At 43.1% G+C, this 13,546-nt stretch overlaps 1 protein-coding gene across 1 annotated transcript; it reads left to right on the top strand.

Annotated features, from left to right (window-relative positions):
* Positions 1 to 829: 829 nt before the first annotated feature.
* Positions 830 to 13,067, top strand: Klrg1 (killer cell lectin-like receptor subfamily G, member 1). The gene is made up of 5 exons (NM_016970.1): positions 830 to 933; positions 3,920 to 4,024; positions 5,379 to 5,548; positions 10,030 to 10,127; positions 12,180 to 13,067. The coding sequence occupies exons 1-5, from the start codon at positions 852 to 854 to the stop codon at positions 12,289 to 12,291; spliced, it is 567 nt and encodes a 188-aa protein (NP_058666.1). The 5' UTR covers positions 830 to 851; the 3' UTR covers positions 12,292 to 13,067.
* The last annotated feature ends 479 nt before the right edge of the window (positions 13,068 to 13,546 follow it).

The following is a 13,546-nucleotide window of genomic DNA, read 5'->3' as shown; positions in this document are numbered from 1 at the left end:
ACAGACCTGTGGTGGATTCCCCCAAAGTCTTTCAGGTACCTCCCCCTGCATAGGTCTTGTCAGTTCCTGGGCAATGTAACTTCCAGCCACATTAACAGCTCAGAATGCCAGTCTCTGACTCCTGCTTGGTGGGAGTGAATGCTACCCTGTCTATGACTCCCTCTTCTCCCAGGGGGAAGCCAGGGTAGGGAGTCCTGTTCACTTCACTCTCTCCTTTCTCAAAGACCACAGTACTTTATGGTTCTCCTACCAGAAATAAACTGCTGGCGCTTTAGAATTTGTTTCTCTTTGTAAATTTGCATAGAAAGATAAAGCAACGAGAAAAGGTCGTGGCATTCCGGGCAAGACAGTGAATGTTATGTCACACTCACAAAATACATGGAAGTCTGTCTCTTCCATAAAATAGGCCCGCATAGCCACAGTCCATCACTCTAGCTCTTATTGTGTCTCAGAAGGTCCATGGGATGAAGAAATGGGCTCTACTTGGTGCCTGTCTCTTGTAGAAGGGGAAGAGACTGTGCTGAAGTCTAGGAACTATTCATGTTTACTGCAGCGTCCACACACAAACTTCTGGGCTTGAGCACTGTGATCCCCGCAGAACAAGATGAGCTTGGGAGTCCGTGTGTATCTAAGGAGCAATCTCCGAGGTGTGCTGCAGCGGGCCTCTAAAGAACAATTTGATTATAAATTTCTATAGCAACCCTCGAACCTGAATCACTTCCTGACAATTTGCTTCTGTTTTGGTCAAGCCTACTTGCACTACTTTACAGGATGGGTTGTTCCCTCATGGGTGTTTCTCACCCCACTTACAGCCCACATTCCCCACTGAGTGTGAAAGGGATTTGGTAGAGATGGCTGACAGCTCTATCTATTCAACACTAGAGCTGCCGGAGGCACCTCAAGTCCAAGATGAGTCCAGATGGAAGCTCAAAGGTGAGTCAGGCACAGCAGCACTGAAGACGTGCCAAGGAGGAGAGGTGAGGGGAATTACAGGGAGGACAGGGTGCAAGAGTTCGAGGATGCTGTGAGGAAATACTTGAGGTTCAGTTTGCAGTGCTATCCGGACTTTCAGTGTGGAGTGCAGCTATGGTACGAGTCTCAGATGATTTTTTTTTCTGGGCACCCACTTCTGTGATCCCAACTCATGCCCAGCAATGGCAATACTGTCCTTTTTGTCATTAATGTTTTCTGTATTCTTAAGGATTCTATACATGGAGACAAGCACGCTCGTCTTTATTGATCCCGATCTAAAAGTCAGAGCTTTGCGAGAGAATTTTGTCTTTAGTCAGGCTTTACGGATTGATATCCCGCCACGTCTGTTTCGATAACCACGGAGTGAAGAAAGCAACAGTTTTATTAAGGGGTAAGGGTAAGGTTTCTTGAGATGAGACATGGATTCACACATGTAGATTTGTTTTCTGTTTCTTAACCCTCCACCTCCACCCTCCTGGGTTGCAACTCAGTGGTGGTGAGGAGTGAAAGCACTGGACTCTACAGATTCCTGGTCAGAAATCTGGGGAGTCAGAGACCACCAATGACACCTACAATACCCCCCTTTTATGCAGATTCTTATCTGAGACAGGGATCGATGCCAAAATTAATCTTTGATTTTACACATCAAGCAGGTGACTCCAGGAGACATATTCTCTTCTATAGTTTTTTTTTAGATTTTCTCTGTTACATAATTTTCCCACCCCTTCCTCCCTTCTTTTTATTACAATTTTTAGTGTACTCTTTGAAAACATGTTTTCTAAATATGGGCATTCAGATTTATTTCTGTTTTCATAAACTATATGTATGATTTTTCCTTTATTATATCTGCTCTAATTTGTGAGGATTAGAAATGTTAAGTCAAAAGGAATGTATATTTTGAAGTATAGAACTTAATAATATTATATGTTATATAGTATATAATAAGTAAAGAACCTAACAATTAATAGTTGGAACTAATGTATACATAAAATAAAATAAAGTAAAATTTCTGTTTTACTTGAAGTTGATTGGTGGTTGGTTAAATACAATTATAATTTGATTATAACATATTTTTTTTTCATTTACCAAACCATAACTAAAATGAGGTTTTTTAAAAAATTTCATTAAGAAATCACTTATGCATCTGGGCTTGGTGGTGCACACCTTTAATCCCAGCACTCAGGAAGCAGAGGCAGGCAGATATCTGAGTTCACGGCCAGTCTGGTCTACAGAGCAAGTTCCAGAGCAGCTAGGGTTACACAGAGAAACCCTGTCTGGGGTGGTGGTGGTAGGGTAGGCATAAGTAATAAAAAAATCATCTATGCTACAAATCTGGTGTATTTTTAACTTTTAATTTTAATTTTATCTGTTGAGGCAGGGTTTCTCTATGTAGTGCTGGCTATGCTGGCTATACTGGCACTCACTCTGTAGACCAGGCTGGCCTCCAACCCAGAGGGATCCACCTGCCTCTTCCTACCCAATGCTGGGGTTAAAGGTGAAATTTATTTTTGTTGTTGTTTGTTTCACTATAATGCTAGAGACTTGGGATTCATGAGTGGAAGTATTTATCATGCTGAACACTTGTAAAGGTTCTCTCACTGTGAAATTACTTTAAGAAGTTGAGACATTTTCTTGATACAAATGAATAAGAACAATTTACCTAAAACTTGAGTAGGTTCAGGAGACTAAAATAGAAAAATTAAATCCTTTCTCTCTTTCTAGGACAGAATCTCATGTAGCCCAAGCTGGCCTCAAAATTTGCCGGGGTGACTTTGAATCACTGACCCCTCTGTCTCTAAATCCCAAGTGCTGCCATTACAGTGGCTTTTACATCCTGCTTCAAAATCATTGTTTTATTTCAGGATAAACAAAGGAATAATAAAAACAAATCCTTACAATTTTTCTTTACACATAATTTCCATACCATCAAACTATAAGACACCTATGAGTTTTAAACAAAAATCTGAGTAAATACTTTCATTTTCAAACTAGAAATACAGTATTCTTAGAGAAAGTATGCTACATAATTAATATGATACAATGCTCTAGCCTCAAGCACAAGGCCAACCTAAACTTATTATACATCCCATACTTTCTTGCAAAACAAGGTGAATCTTATCAAGTACTTCTGAGATGTAGTTTACTTTATTTCAGTTTAAATTTTATTTATTTAAAAATTGAGTGCCAGGTTCAAATTAGAAGGATACAGAAAAAAAATAAAATAAAAAAGCAAAAAAGTGTCTCCCTCTGTTTCTATTCCTACCCACGTTTCCCCTTTAAAAGGGAAAACACTATCAAATGCCTGGGTGGACTTCCACGTTTGAGCTTGGCCGAAAGGCTGAGGAGTGCTTTTGGACTGACTTCAGTGATATTAAGCAGCCCTTGTTCTAAGGAATGTGTCTTTCTTTTAAGTATATATTTAAAAGTCACTTCATATTGGCTTTAAAAGAATCCCCCTTTAGAAGCTATGTATTTCATGGCTATAAATATATTCGGCTGTTTTTTTTTTTGGATAAAAATTTCGATTTTTGGTTGATAGATTTAGACAGTTGGCCTTCCTACAGACGTTGCGGCCACAGGCAGCCTTATGAGTGTATTTTGCACGTGTGTGCATATTTAGAAAAATGTTTCTCAAGGAGAAATTGCTGGGCCAAAAGGCAAAATGCTTTTCAATTCCGGTAAATTAAGCCAAATTGTCCTTCAGTCACTAAGAGGTAGAGTCTATCTACACACTAGCTCACTGTCCTAGTCTTAGAGTACAGAAGCCACGGTTGCAAAGGCAAGGGTTCCCTTTAACTGGAGAGCGAGTGCTCTCCCTAACCAGGAGAGGGACCTGTGTGGCCTGGGTCTCTGTCCCTCCAGGCAGAGTTGCTTCAAGATACCAGAGGTTCTTGCCTGAGCTCCTGCGCCTGGGTCAAGGATTTTGCTTTGGATTGTGTCTCTGCAGCTGTCTTACACCGGCCCCATCTTTCCCGCTTTGCAATGGTGGCTTTGGGGCTTTTGACTGTGATTCTCATGAGTCTACTGATGTATCAACGGATCCTGTGCTGCGGTGAGTGTTGACTTCACCTCCAAATTAACCTTCCGTTTTATGTTATAAAGCAAAATGACTGTGAGTGATAGGGTTTCACAGATCTAGAGCATTCATGGGATCCAGCCCCACTCTCCACTTCGAATTCAGGCCCTAAGTTTCAGCAGAGAAACTCCCAGGAAGTTGGGATTTCTCTGGTCCAGGCTGATTAGGCCACAGTTGTCTGGAAAAGGTGCGAGACCACCAAATGCAATTCAAGGCCTCAGTCTGAAGACTCCAACCCTGGTGCCTGTGCAGCCTTCCCTCAGGAAGTTATCTAATCTTTGTGTGACACGGAAAGCTTTCCCTCCTTTCTAGTTCCTGATCTAGAATATATATGTGTACCACAGTTGTTCACGTATGTCGTCTCCTGTGGAGGGATGGCTTATGGTGTCTTGATGCAAATGAGTCTCATGGAAGGAGACAATCAAGAGATCATGGGACCTTATTTGAAGTCCCATTTGAGATGTTCTCACAGTGCCCACCCATTTCAATCACTTTAAAGGAATGAGGATTGTATCTTCTAGAGGAACGCGGCAAGGCGAATTCTATCACTTTTCACTTTAGTATCTGATGTGCTTTTCTGTCAGGAAAAAAAAAATATGTTTAGGAAGTTACTTTAGCTGAAGGTGAATTTTTTCCAATTTTTATTGGTTCCAAATGATCACGTCCGTTGGTCCTTTCTGGTTTGTCTCCTTTTCTTTAAAAAATTTTTAAAATATTTATTTACTATATGTAAGTACACTGTAGCTGTCTTCAGACACACCAGAAAAGGGTGTCAGATCTCACTACAGATGGTTGTGAGCCACCATGTGGTTGCTGGGAACTGAACTCAGGACCTTCGGAAGAGCAGTCAGTACTCTTCTTAACCGCTGAGCCATCTTTCCAGCCCCTTGTCTCCTTTTCTTATACACCTCGTGCATGCTGTCTTGAGGCTGGATGTCCTGAAAGATTCTGAACAAGTGACCTCATGAACTCTGTGAGCTCATTGGAGATATACAGACAGTAGCTATATATGTACCATGGCAGCGTACCCATCCTTTATGTGCTGTGTGTATATCACATGGATACAGATGGTATCCAGAGTTCTATGTGCTCTACAGGCTGATCAGACACTTGGTCAGAATCCATGCCTGCTTGATGAAAAGCACTTCAGGGGTGACATTGTGGACCATTCAGCTTGAGGTCATATGTTACAGATTGCTCTAAACTTTAGTTTGAAAAGGGGTAGGGCAAGGTAGACACTGGAGAGGCCATGTTTTCCTGTATCTCCTTTTTACTTTGCAGGATCATTTGGTCCATAAAGATGTGAGTCGTGTATCCTCTTTCCTTCTAGGCTCCAAGGACTCTACATGTTCCCACTGCCCCAGCTGCCCCATCCTCTGGACGAGGAATGGTAGCCACTGTTACTATTTTTCAATGGAGAAAAAGGACTGGAATTCTAGTCTGAAATTCTGTGCAGACAAAGGCTCACATCTCCTTACATTTCCGGACAACCAGGGAGTGGTAAATGAAAACATGTAGAAAATATAGAGCTGTTCCTCCCTCCCTCTTTCTTCCTCTCCCTTCTCCTATTCTTTTCCTCCTTTTAGGTGACATCTTAACTATGTAGTCCAGACTGGCTTTGAACTTGTGGCTCTCCTTCCTCAGCCTCCTAGCTCTTCATGTGTGTGTGTTTAAATATTCATTTCTCTCCATTTGTGTATGTGTTTGCTTATTTATGTGTGTACTTTTAAAAAAGATTTATTTATTTATTATATGTAAGTACACTGTAGCTGTCTTTTAGACACACCAGAAGAGGACATCAGATCTCATTATCGATGGCTGTGAGCCGCCATGTGGTTGCTGGGATTTAAACTCAGGTCCTCCATAAGAGCAGTCAGTGCTCTTAACCGCTGAGCCATCTCTCCAGTCCTTATGTGTGTATTTGAACATTTATTTACTTACATATTTGTGCACATCTGTGTATGCACATATGCCATGGTGTGCTTGTGGTGTGTATATGTGCATGTGCTTGTGCTTTTGTATGCACGTGCGTGAGCATGTGCGCGTGCGTGTGTGCGGCAAGACGGTGGAAAGCACTGCAGAGAAGAAATAGGCCTAGAACACACACCTGGTTAAATGCAGGATGAGGTCCTGAGTCGCACAGGTCCAGTGGAACTTGGGAGGGAGGGGCCACAGGGACAAAGGGGCTGCACTCAGGGACTTAAATGTCCTCTGCTGAGTGTTCTTTATTTCACTGGATTTCAGTACATTCCCAGACACTGGGACCAATGTCTAGAAAGTTCAATTAGAAGGAGAGAACCCGGGGGTGGGGGTGGGGTTCTGCAGCGCCTGTTTACCCAGAGTCTCTCCATGCCTCTGCCAGTCCTAGAAGACATAAGCCGTGTGAGGAGTTCATATCCTGGCACAAACCTGACCAGACTCAGTTACAATTCACACATAAGAAAGTAAGAAATCTTAGATTATTTTTTGTTTTGATATTTCTGTTTGTTTTAATTTGAGGTGGGAATAAAATCAAATCACAGAGAATAGTTTGTTAATAGTTGAGAGCTGGGGGCTTTGTAGCTCAAGCTGGTTTCAAATTCATATTCTGGGGTCAACCTTCTACTCTGATTAATCTACTGGGAGTAGCACTCCGGGACTGCTACTTCTTGTTTTGAGAAAAGATGAGCCATTTTGTTTATTTTCTCTCAAAAGAGCACGCATGTGCTTGAAATTCTGGAATGATCGAAATTCCAAATCCTTCCTCAGAGATTCCCTTTTCCTTCATCCTTTGTCTAGGCCAAGTGGGAGGATGCACTATATAGCCTTGATTCCTGGAACTTACTGTAGCTATTTTGAGCATCTGACTGAAGTCAGTAGCAAAAGTGAGCAGCTAGCTTGAAACACAGTAACTCAGCATAAGACGGGGTGCTCTTTCCCACCCTGCGAGATGTCCTCCCACTTCAGTGCCTTATTAGCTCCGGTTTCTGCTTTGGAGATGATGAGAAAATGCAATAAAGAGTTTTCTTCTCTCGTGTGGTTATGGAGACTGAACCTCTCAGCCTTGTACGCACTAGATAATCGCTTTACCATTGAACTTCATGGCTCGAGCCCGAGAAGTGAAAGCTTTTCTTAGAAAGCGAGGGGCAAAATCAGGCACATTCCTCGAAGCAGTCTTTTTAGTCAGTGGGCCCAGAAATGCATGAACTCTTAAGCCATCTTGAACCCTGGATCGTCACTTCGTACCAGTCTCTTCTTTCTCCTTCATTCTTCCTCGATTCCCCAGCACACACACACTCAGAACTCAAAAGAGGCCAAAGGAGTGGGGATTTGTACTTGGGAGGCTTTTGTCTCTCGTAGCCTGATGCCTGACTCCACAGTTTATTCTTCCACAACTACTTACTAGATACACTTTTCTTTTTTTTTTCTTTTTTAAAGATTTATTTATTATATGTAAGTACACTGTAGCTGTCTTCAGACACTCCAGAAGAGGGAGTCAGATCTCATTATGGATGGTTGTGAGCCACCATGTGGTTGCTGGGATTTGAACTCCGGACCTTTGAGTTCAAAGCACCAACTGCACAGAGCAGTCGGGTGCTCTTACCCACTAAGCCCTAGATACACTTTTCTATACTGATTCAAGGTGTTAGCTTGTAAGCAGGGGTTCTTGCCATCACAGTGGTACATTTTAGACAAGACAGGCAACTGAAGTCATAAATAAATACAGTAATTCGTGCTTTGGAGAAGATACACCGTTTTGATGGGACGGTGACTGTGGACATGGTTTTAAACAGACCTCCTCAGAAGCAGGACCGAGGCCTGCACAGTGACAGCCGTTGAAAATCTAGGGGGCAGTAATGGCTGGGTAAAGACCAAGGCAAGAATGCTCCTGGCCTGTAAAAAAAAAAAAAAAAAGAGGAAAAGAAGGCAGATGGGGCAGGAAGTTGGTGAATAAGTAATTGGTAGTGCCCAGATCATGCAAGCCTTTGTATGTGTAGTCAAGATTTTAGGTTTTAAAAACCTGAAACCTAGTGAGGAGAAGATAGGGGTGATTCTGCCTTTAGTAGACAGCACAGAAGAGTTCCTAAGTGTCTGCTGTCACTGGGCACACAGAGAGAATTTAGTCTTCCTTTGACTCTCTTCTTGCTGGTGAGGATGCTGTCAGGCAAAGGAAAGCTGTCTACAGCAGAGCCCATAAATTCTTTCTCTTCAGGCACCATCTTCCAGGAGTAGAATAAAAATGACCCCCAATTGGGACATTTAGTAGCATCGTAATAATAGAGTTGAAATTTCACTGGGCTTTCTTGATTTCTGAATAAAAGACAATTTTCTTGAAGGAAATTGTTCAACAAACACTAATCTAAAATGCCATGAAAAGGTCATTCAAGTAATTCAGTCCAAATTCAATTAATTAAGCTGTCACGGGAAAATATTGAAAGTGTAATTATTCATTACATGAACGTTCAACTTTACCGACAAAAATTAATCTTTTTGGATGTATCCTTTGTTCTGTTTAATGTGTTGGGTAGTTCCCTTAGGGCATAAACATCTTCATTTGATTGTACTACTACCATACAGAGCAAAGCATCATTTATCCCGTCCCAGTGGGTAGCACAGCAGACATGCGGGTACACTTAGTTTAACTCTGTCTTAAGGCCCATTGGAAAAACGAGAGCCTTGTGGGGTCCCAGAGCACTGTGAGTGTAACTGCAGTTGGTGCTGTGGATGGGGAGTGAGGTGAACGCTCCTGCAGCAGGGACAGCAGGGACAGCAGGGACAGCAAGGACAGCAGGGACAGCAGGGGCAGCAGGGTGGAGCTTCTTGTTCTTGCAGCAGGGTCGAGCTTCTTTCTGCTGAATAGCTATCAGGCTCTATCTAATCAGAAAGGAAGTGGCAGTGGAGGTGGAGCTGGCCCAGTATCTTATCTGTTACACCAAGAGAGTGCGCTTATGAACTAAAGGTCAGTTCTGGGAGGTGGCTCCTTGTAAAAGACAAACTTCTATGAGAACTCAGAGCCCCGTTAGAATTAGAAGCTACCGAGGGGTTGGCTATTGGAAGTGGTTCTTTGCCTCAGCTTCCTTCATTTCATTAAAAACCCCTAGAGCAGATGGCTTTAAACAGCAGACACAGCTTTGGAGCCTGGGATGTCTAAAGGCAAGGTTGCTACTGAGAGCTCCTTTCAGCTCTACAGAGGGTGTCTTTCCTTGTGTGTCACTGTAGAGAGAGCTTCAGCTCCAGTCCCTTCTAATTTCAAGGCCATAGGATCCTGTCATGGGGGTACCATTGTATGGCCTCAACTAAGCCTCATCAACTCGAAGCTATCTACTTTCAGATGCTGTCACATAGGAGGTTAGGGTTTCAGCATATGAATTTCAGCATATAAACATTTAGTCCTCACCTGGATCTGGGAGAGAGAGAGAGAGAGAAAGAGAGAGAGAGAGAGAGAGAGAGAGAGAGAGAGAGAGAGAGAGAGAGAGAGAGAGAGAGAGAGGATAAGGATGACTAACTATGTGATTCACTCAAGGGGTCCTGGGTGTCTTTGTTATCTTTTTTTATATTTTATTTCTCATTTACATTTCCAATGCTATCCCAAAAGTCCCCCATACCCTCCCCCCCACTCCCCTACCCACCCTCTCCCACTTTTTGGCCCTGGCGTTCCCCTGTACTGGGGCATATAAAGTTTGCAAGTCCAATGGGCCTCTCTTTCCAGTGATGGCCGACTAGGCCATCCTTTGATACATATGCAGCTAGAGTCAAGAGCTCCGGGGTACTGGTTAGTTCATATTGTTGTTCCACCTATAGGGTTGCAGATCCCTTTAGCTCCTTGGGTATTTTTTCTAGCTCCTCCATTGGGGGCTCTGTGATCCATCCAATAGCTGACTGTGAGCATTCACTTATGTGTTTGATAGACCCCGGCGTATACACTAGCAAGATTTTGCTGAAAGGACCCTGATATAGCTGTCTTTGTTATCTTTATTCACCATTTTCCATCTTTCTGTTAGAAGCTGTTTGGAGAGTACCTGGGTCAGGACTTTTACTGGATCGGCTTGAGGAACATTGATGGCTGGAGGTGGGAAGGCGGCCCAGCGCTCAGCTTGAGGTAAAGTGAGAAGGGAGGGCAGTGAAAGAAGAGGAAGGAGGAAGGAAAAACCCCGGGGAAAACAGAAGGAAAATGACAGACAGCAAAGGGTGGAAAGGAGAGATTGTGGGGGTGGGACGGGGTGGGGGCGGGGTGGAGGTGGGGGTAAAGTGGTAGTGGGGGTAGGGTGGGGGATATGGGGTGGGAATGAGGGTGGAGGTGAGGGTGGGGGCTAGGGGATGCTTCCCCAGCACAGAGGAGAGTAGGAGGGTCCTTCCTGATTGAGTAGTCCCTGGGAGGGCTGAGGGCCACTCCTAAGGCTCTGACTAGCCATCAGGCCATTTCTGCTGCTTTGACTGACTAGCAACCAGCTGCTTCTTTATTTATACAAGTCTCACAGAACAAAGACAGACAATGATTATCCAATTGCTACAGATTATGCTTGACTTTTCATTACATGTCCAGGGTTACATACAAGCTTGATTACAATTAGAAAATTCAAACAGAACAGATTCTTCTTTTCTCCTTCTTCTTCTTCTTCTTCTTCTTCTTCTTCTTCTTCTTCTTCTTCTTCTTCTTCTTCTTCTTCTTCTTCTTCTTCTTCTTGTTCTTCTTGTTCTTCTTCTTCTTCTTCTTGTTCTTCTTCTTCTTCTTCTTCTTCTTCTTCTTCTTCTTCTTCTTCTTCTTCTTGTTCTTCTTCTTCTTCTTGTTCTTCTTCTTCTTCTTGTTCTTCTTGTTCTTGTTCTTGTTCTTCTTCTTCTTCTTCTTCTTCTTCTTCTTCTTCTTCTTCTTCTTCTTCTTCTTCTTCGTCTTCTTCGTCTTCTTCTTCTTCTTCTTCTTCTTCTTCTTCTTCTTCTTCTTCTTCTTCTTCTTCTTCTTCTTCTTCTTCGTCTTCTTCTTCTTCTTCTTCTTCTTCTTCTTCGTCTTCTTCGTCTTCTTCTTCTTCTTCTTCTTCTTCTTCTTCTTCTTCTTCTTCTTCTTCTTCTTCTTCTTCTTCTTCTTCTTCTTCTTCTCCCCCCACCTCCTCCTCCTCCGCCTCCGCCTCTGCCTCTGCTTCTGCTTCTCCCCCTCTCCTCCCTCCCCCCTCCTTCCCCCTATAACTCCAATGTAGAGAATCTAAACAATGTCTTCTCTAAGGCAAACACATTTAATATATGACAGCTTGCTTTTCGGATGGCAGTATTTGCTGTTTGAAAGCACTCCAGACAAACAGAAACTATCTGAATCGGGCTGTTTATGAGTAGCAAATACTAATACCTAACTTCTATTATTATTTCATCATCTACACTATAAAGTAGAAAAAGTTTATTTTAGTCAACCTATCTTATTTTCTGAGTTTTATTCCTTCAGGAGTGTGCCCTGTATGACCACCTACCTATCTTTAAACTATATTTATAAAGGCTAAAATAAAAAGAGATCTTGAATCTGTAACCTAGTCCCTGGTCAGTCAGTGTTTGTCAATTGTCTCTTTTTACCCTGCATCAATGATACTGTCTGCTCAGGGCAGGCACCTCAAGAAGATTCCTAGAGTAATGGCCTCCTTTAGCTATGCACTTATTGGTGTTTAATGATCTCCAAGGCATAAGGAAGGCCCCAAATAGGGCCAGATAAAGTTAATTTTAGGATTTTCCTAAAAAGGCTCAGACATAATTTTCTCTGGAAAAGACATAGAATTAATCATAATGCAGAAATCCCCCAAGAGTGCAACATGCACAGACCAAAACCCAAAATTAGAGACAGAAAGACAGCGATGGTAGCAACCCACTCAGCCTTGCTGGAACGGTGTCAAGCAGCTGTGCTGGCTCCATGCTTGCTGTTTCCAGTGGGTTTGGCGGTGCCAGAGACACAAACAGAACAAAGACAGAGAAGACCATAGGTGATCATAAGAAAGGACCAAAACGTGGCAACATTTTCAAGGGGGAAGCAAACAGTTTGTTCCCCTGCTGTTTTGATGCCTGAGGGGTCTGAGGAGGAGACTGGATTCATCCAATTTCTTCTCTTTCGTGCCCTTTAAGTCTTATTCTACCCTGCAGGTTACCAAAAGTGACCAATGATGCCTCTGGTTTCTTACAGGATTCTTACCAACAGCTTGATACAGAGGTGCGGTGCCATTCACAGAAATGGCCTCCAAGCCTCCAGTTGTGAAGTTGCTTTGCAGTGGATCTGTAAGAAGGTCCTATACTGATGGATGCCACTGTGTCCTGAGCCTCGGATCTGCCACATGTCTTTAAAAAGAGGGAATGGGTCTGGGGAATCTTTGTCTACAAATGTGTGTTTAACAAATGCCAAACCTGTTATGATATGCCATTAGACAGAGGATTAGCATACCTTTCTGGGGGTTGGCCTTTTCCTGTTGGGCTTTTTCCGCGACTGTTTAAGTATTAGGCTAGCCATTTAAAGCCTAAATCTGGGCAAATGAAATGGATAAAGTTTATTTTAATGGATACCCACCCTGCAGATAGCCACCCTGGCTCTCTCATCCCTTCCTCTGCCATCTCTGTCAAAGATATGTAGAAAACTATTCATCCTCAGAAGAATGAACCCCTGCCGCATTCAGTAACACGTTCCATAGACATCAACAAGACAGAAAGACGCAAACACCTCATGTGCTCACTCCTGCTTGGGAGCTGACCGAGCTTGTGCCTGAGCTGTAGGGAGAAGTGCAGTGGTTACCGGAGTCCAGAGTGATGGGGTGGGTGGTAGAGCTTAGGTAATGGTTTGGCTGGTGTGGGGTGACAATAACGATCAATAATAGTTGTATGGTTGCCAATTTATTGTGAGCTTCCAAATAGCTAGGCGGAAGGACTGTGGGTGCTTCCGAATGCCTGAAGGACAGGTATGCTGAGCACGCCGACTGGATCATTTTCCACCCACACTGAAGTATCACACTGTGCCTCATAAATGTGTACAATCACTATCTCTCCATGAAAATTAAAGAAGTCACAATTAAAACGAAAAAAATACTTCCCTGCTACATATCTATCTTATATCCTGAACTAATCTGAAGAAGTGTGTGCCTGTCGTATTGCGAGGTCCTTCTCTGTGTGCACTGGAGTGAAACACATAAAATATGTCAGGTAATGGTACCTTCCCCCACCGTGTATCCCGTCCTAACAGCGGCTCGTGTGTGGAGTTTTATTCTGAAACACATGGCTGTAAAGTGTGGGAAGTGGATGACGACAGGGTGGAGCTCTCTGCTGCCCCAGCTCTTCACACAGCAACCACACTTACTCTAGATTTTCAGATACGCTTGCGGAGATGTGGTTGAAGGAGCCAACGTGTGACAGTTTCTGTTCTATGCAGTGAATGTGTGCTTTGCATTATTAACTCCGTGATAGTCCTTAATCTGAGAGTGGGTTTTTAAATAGAGAAAACTTTACAGAGACAATGTATGTGGCTGAGTCTTGTCCCGAGGCCTCAAAAGTGAGGAGACCTCATTA

This window comes from Mus musculus, chromosome 6 (assembly GCF_000001635.26).
Source record: "Mus musculus strain C57BL/6J chromosome 6, GRCm38.p6 C57BL/6J".
NCBI lineage: Eukaryota > Metazoa > Chordata > Mammalia > Rodentia > Muridae > Mus > Mus musculus.
Note: the sequence above shows the minus strand (reverse complement) of the source record. Positions and strands in the feature narration are given on the sequence as shown.

Bases quoted from the DNA above. Each gene is read 5' to 3' on its own strand.
- Klrg1 (NM_016970.1), top strand. From the start codon at position 852: ATGGCTGACAGCTCTATCTATTCAACACTAGAGCTGCCGGAGGCACCT. The intron at 934-3,919 runs GTGAGTCAGGCA...GTGTCTCTGCAG, and splicing joins GTCCAGATGGAAGCTCAAAG to CTGTCTTACACCGGCCCCAT. The intron at 4,025-5,378 runs GTGAGTGTTGAC...CTTTCCTTCTAG, and splicing joins TCAACGGATCCTGTGCTGCG to GCTCCAAGGACTCTACATGT.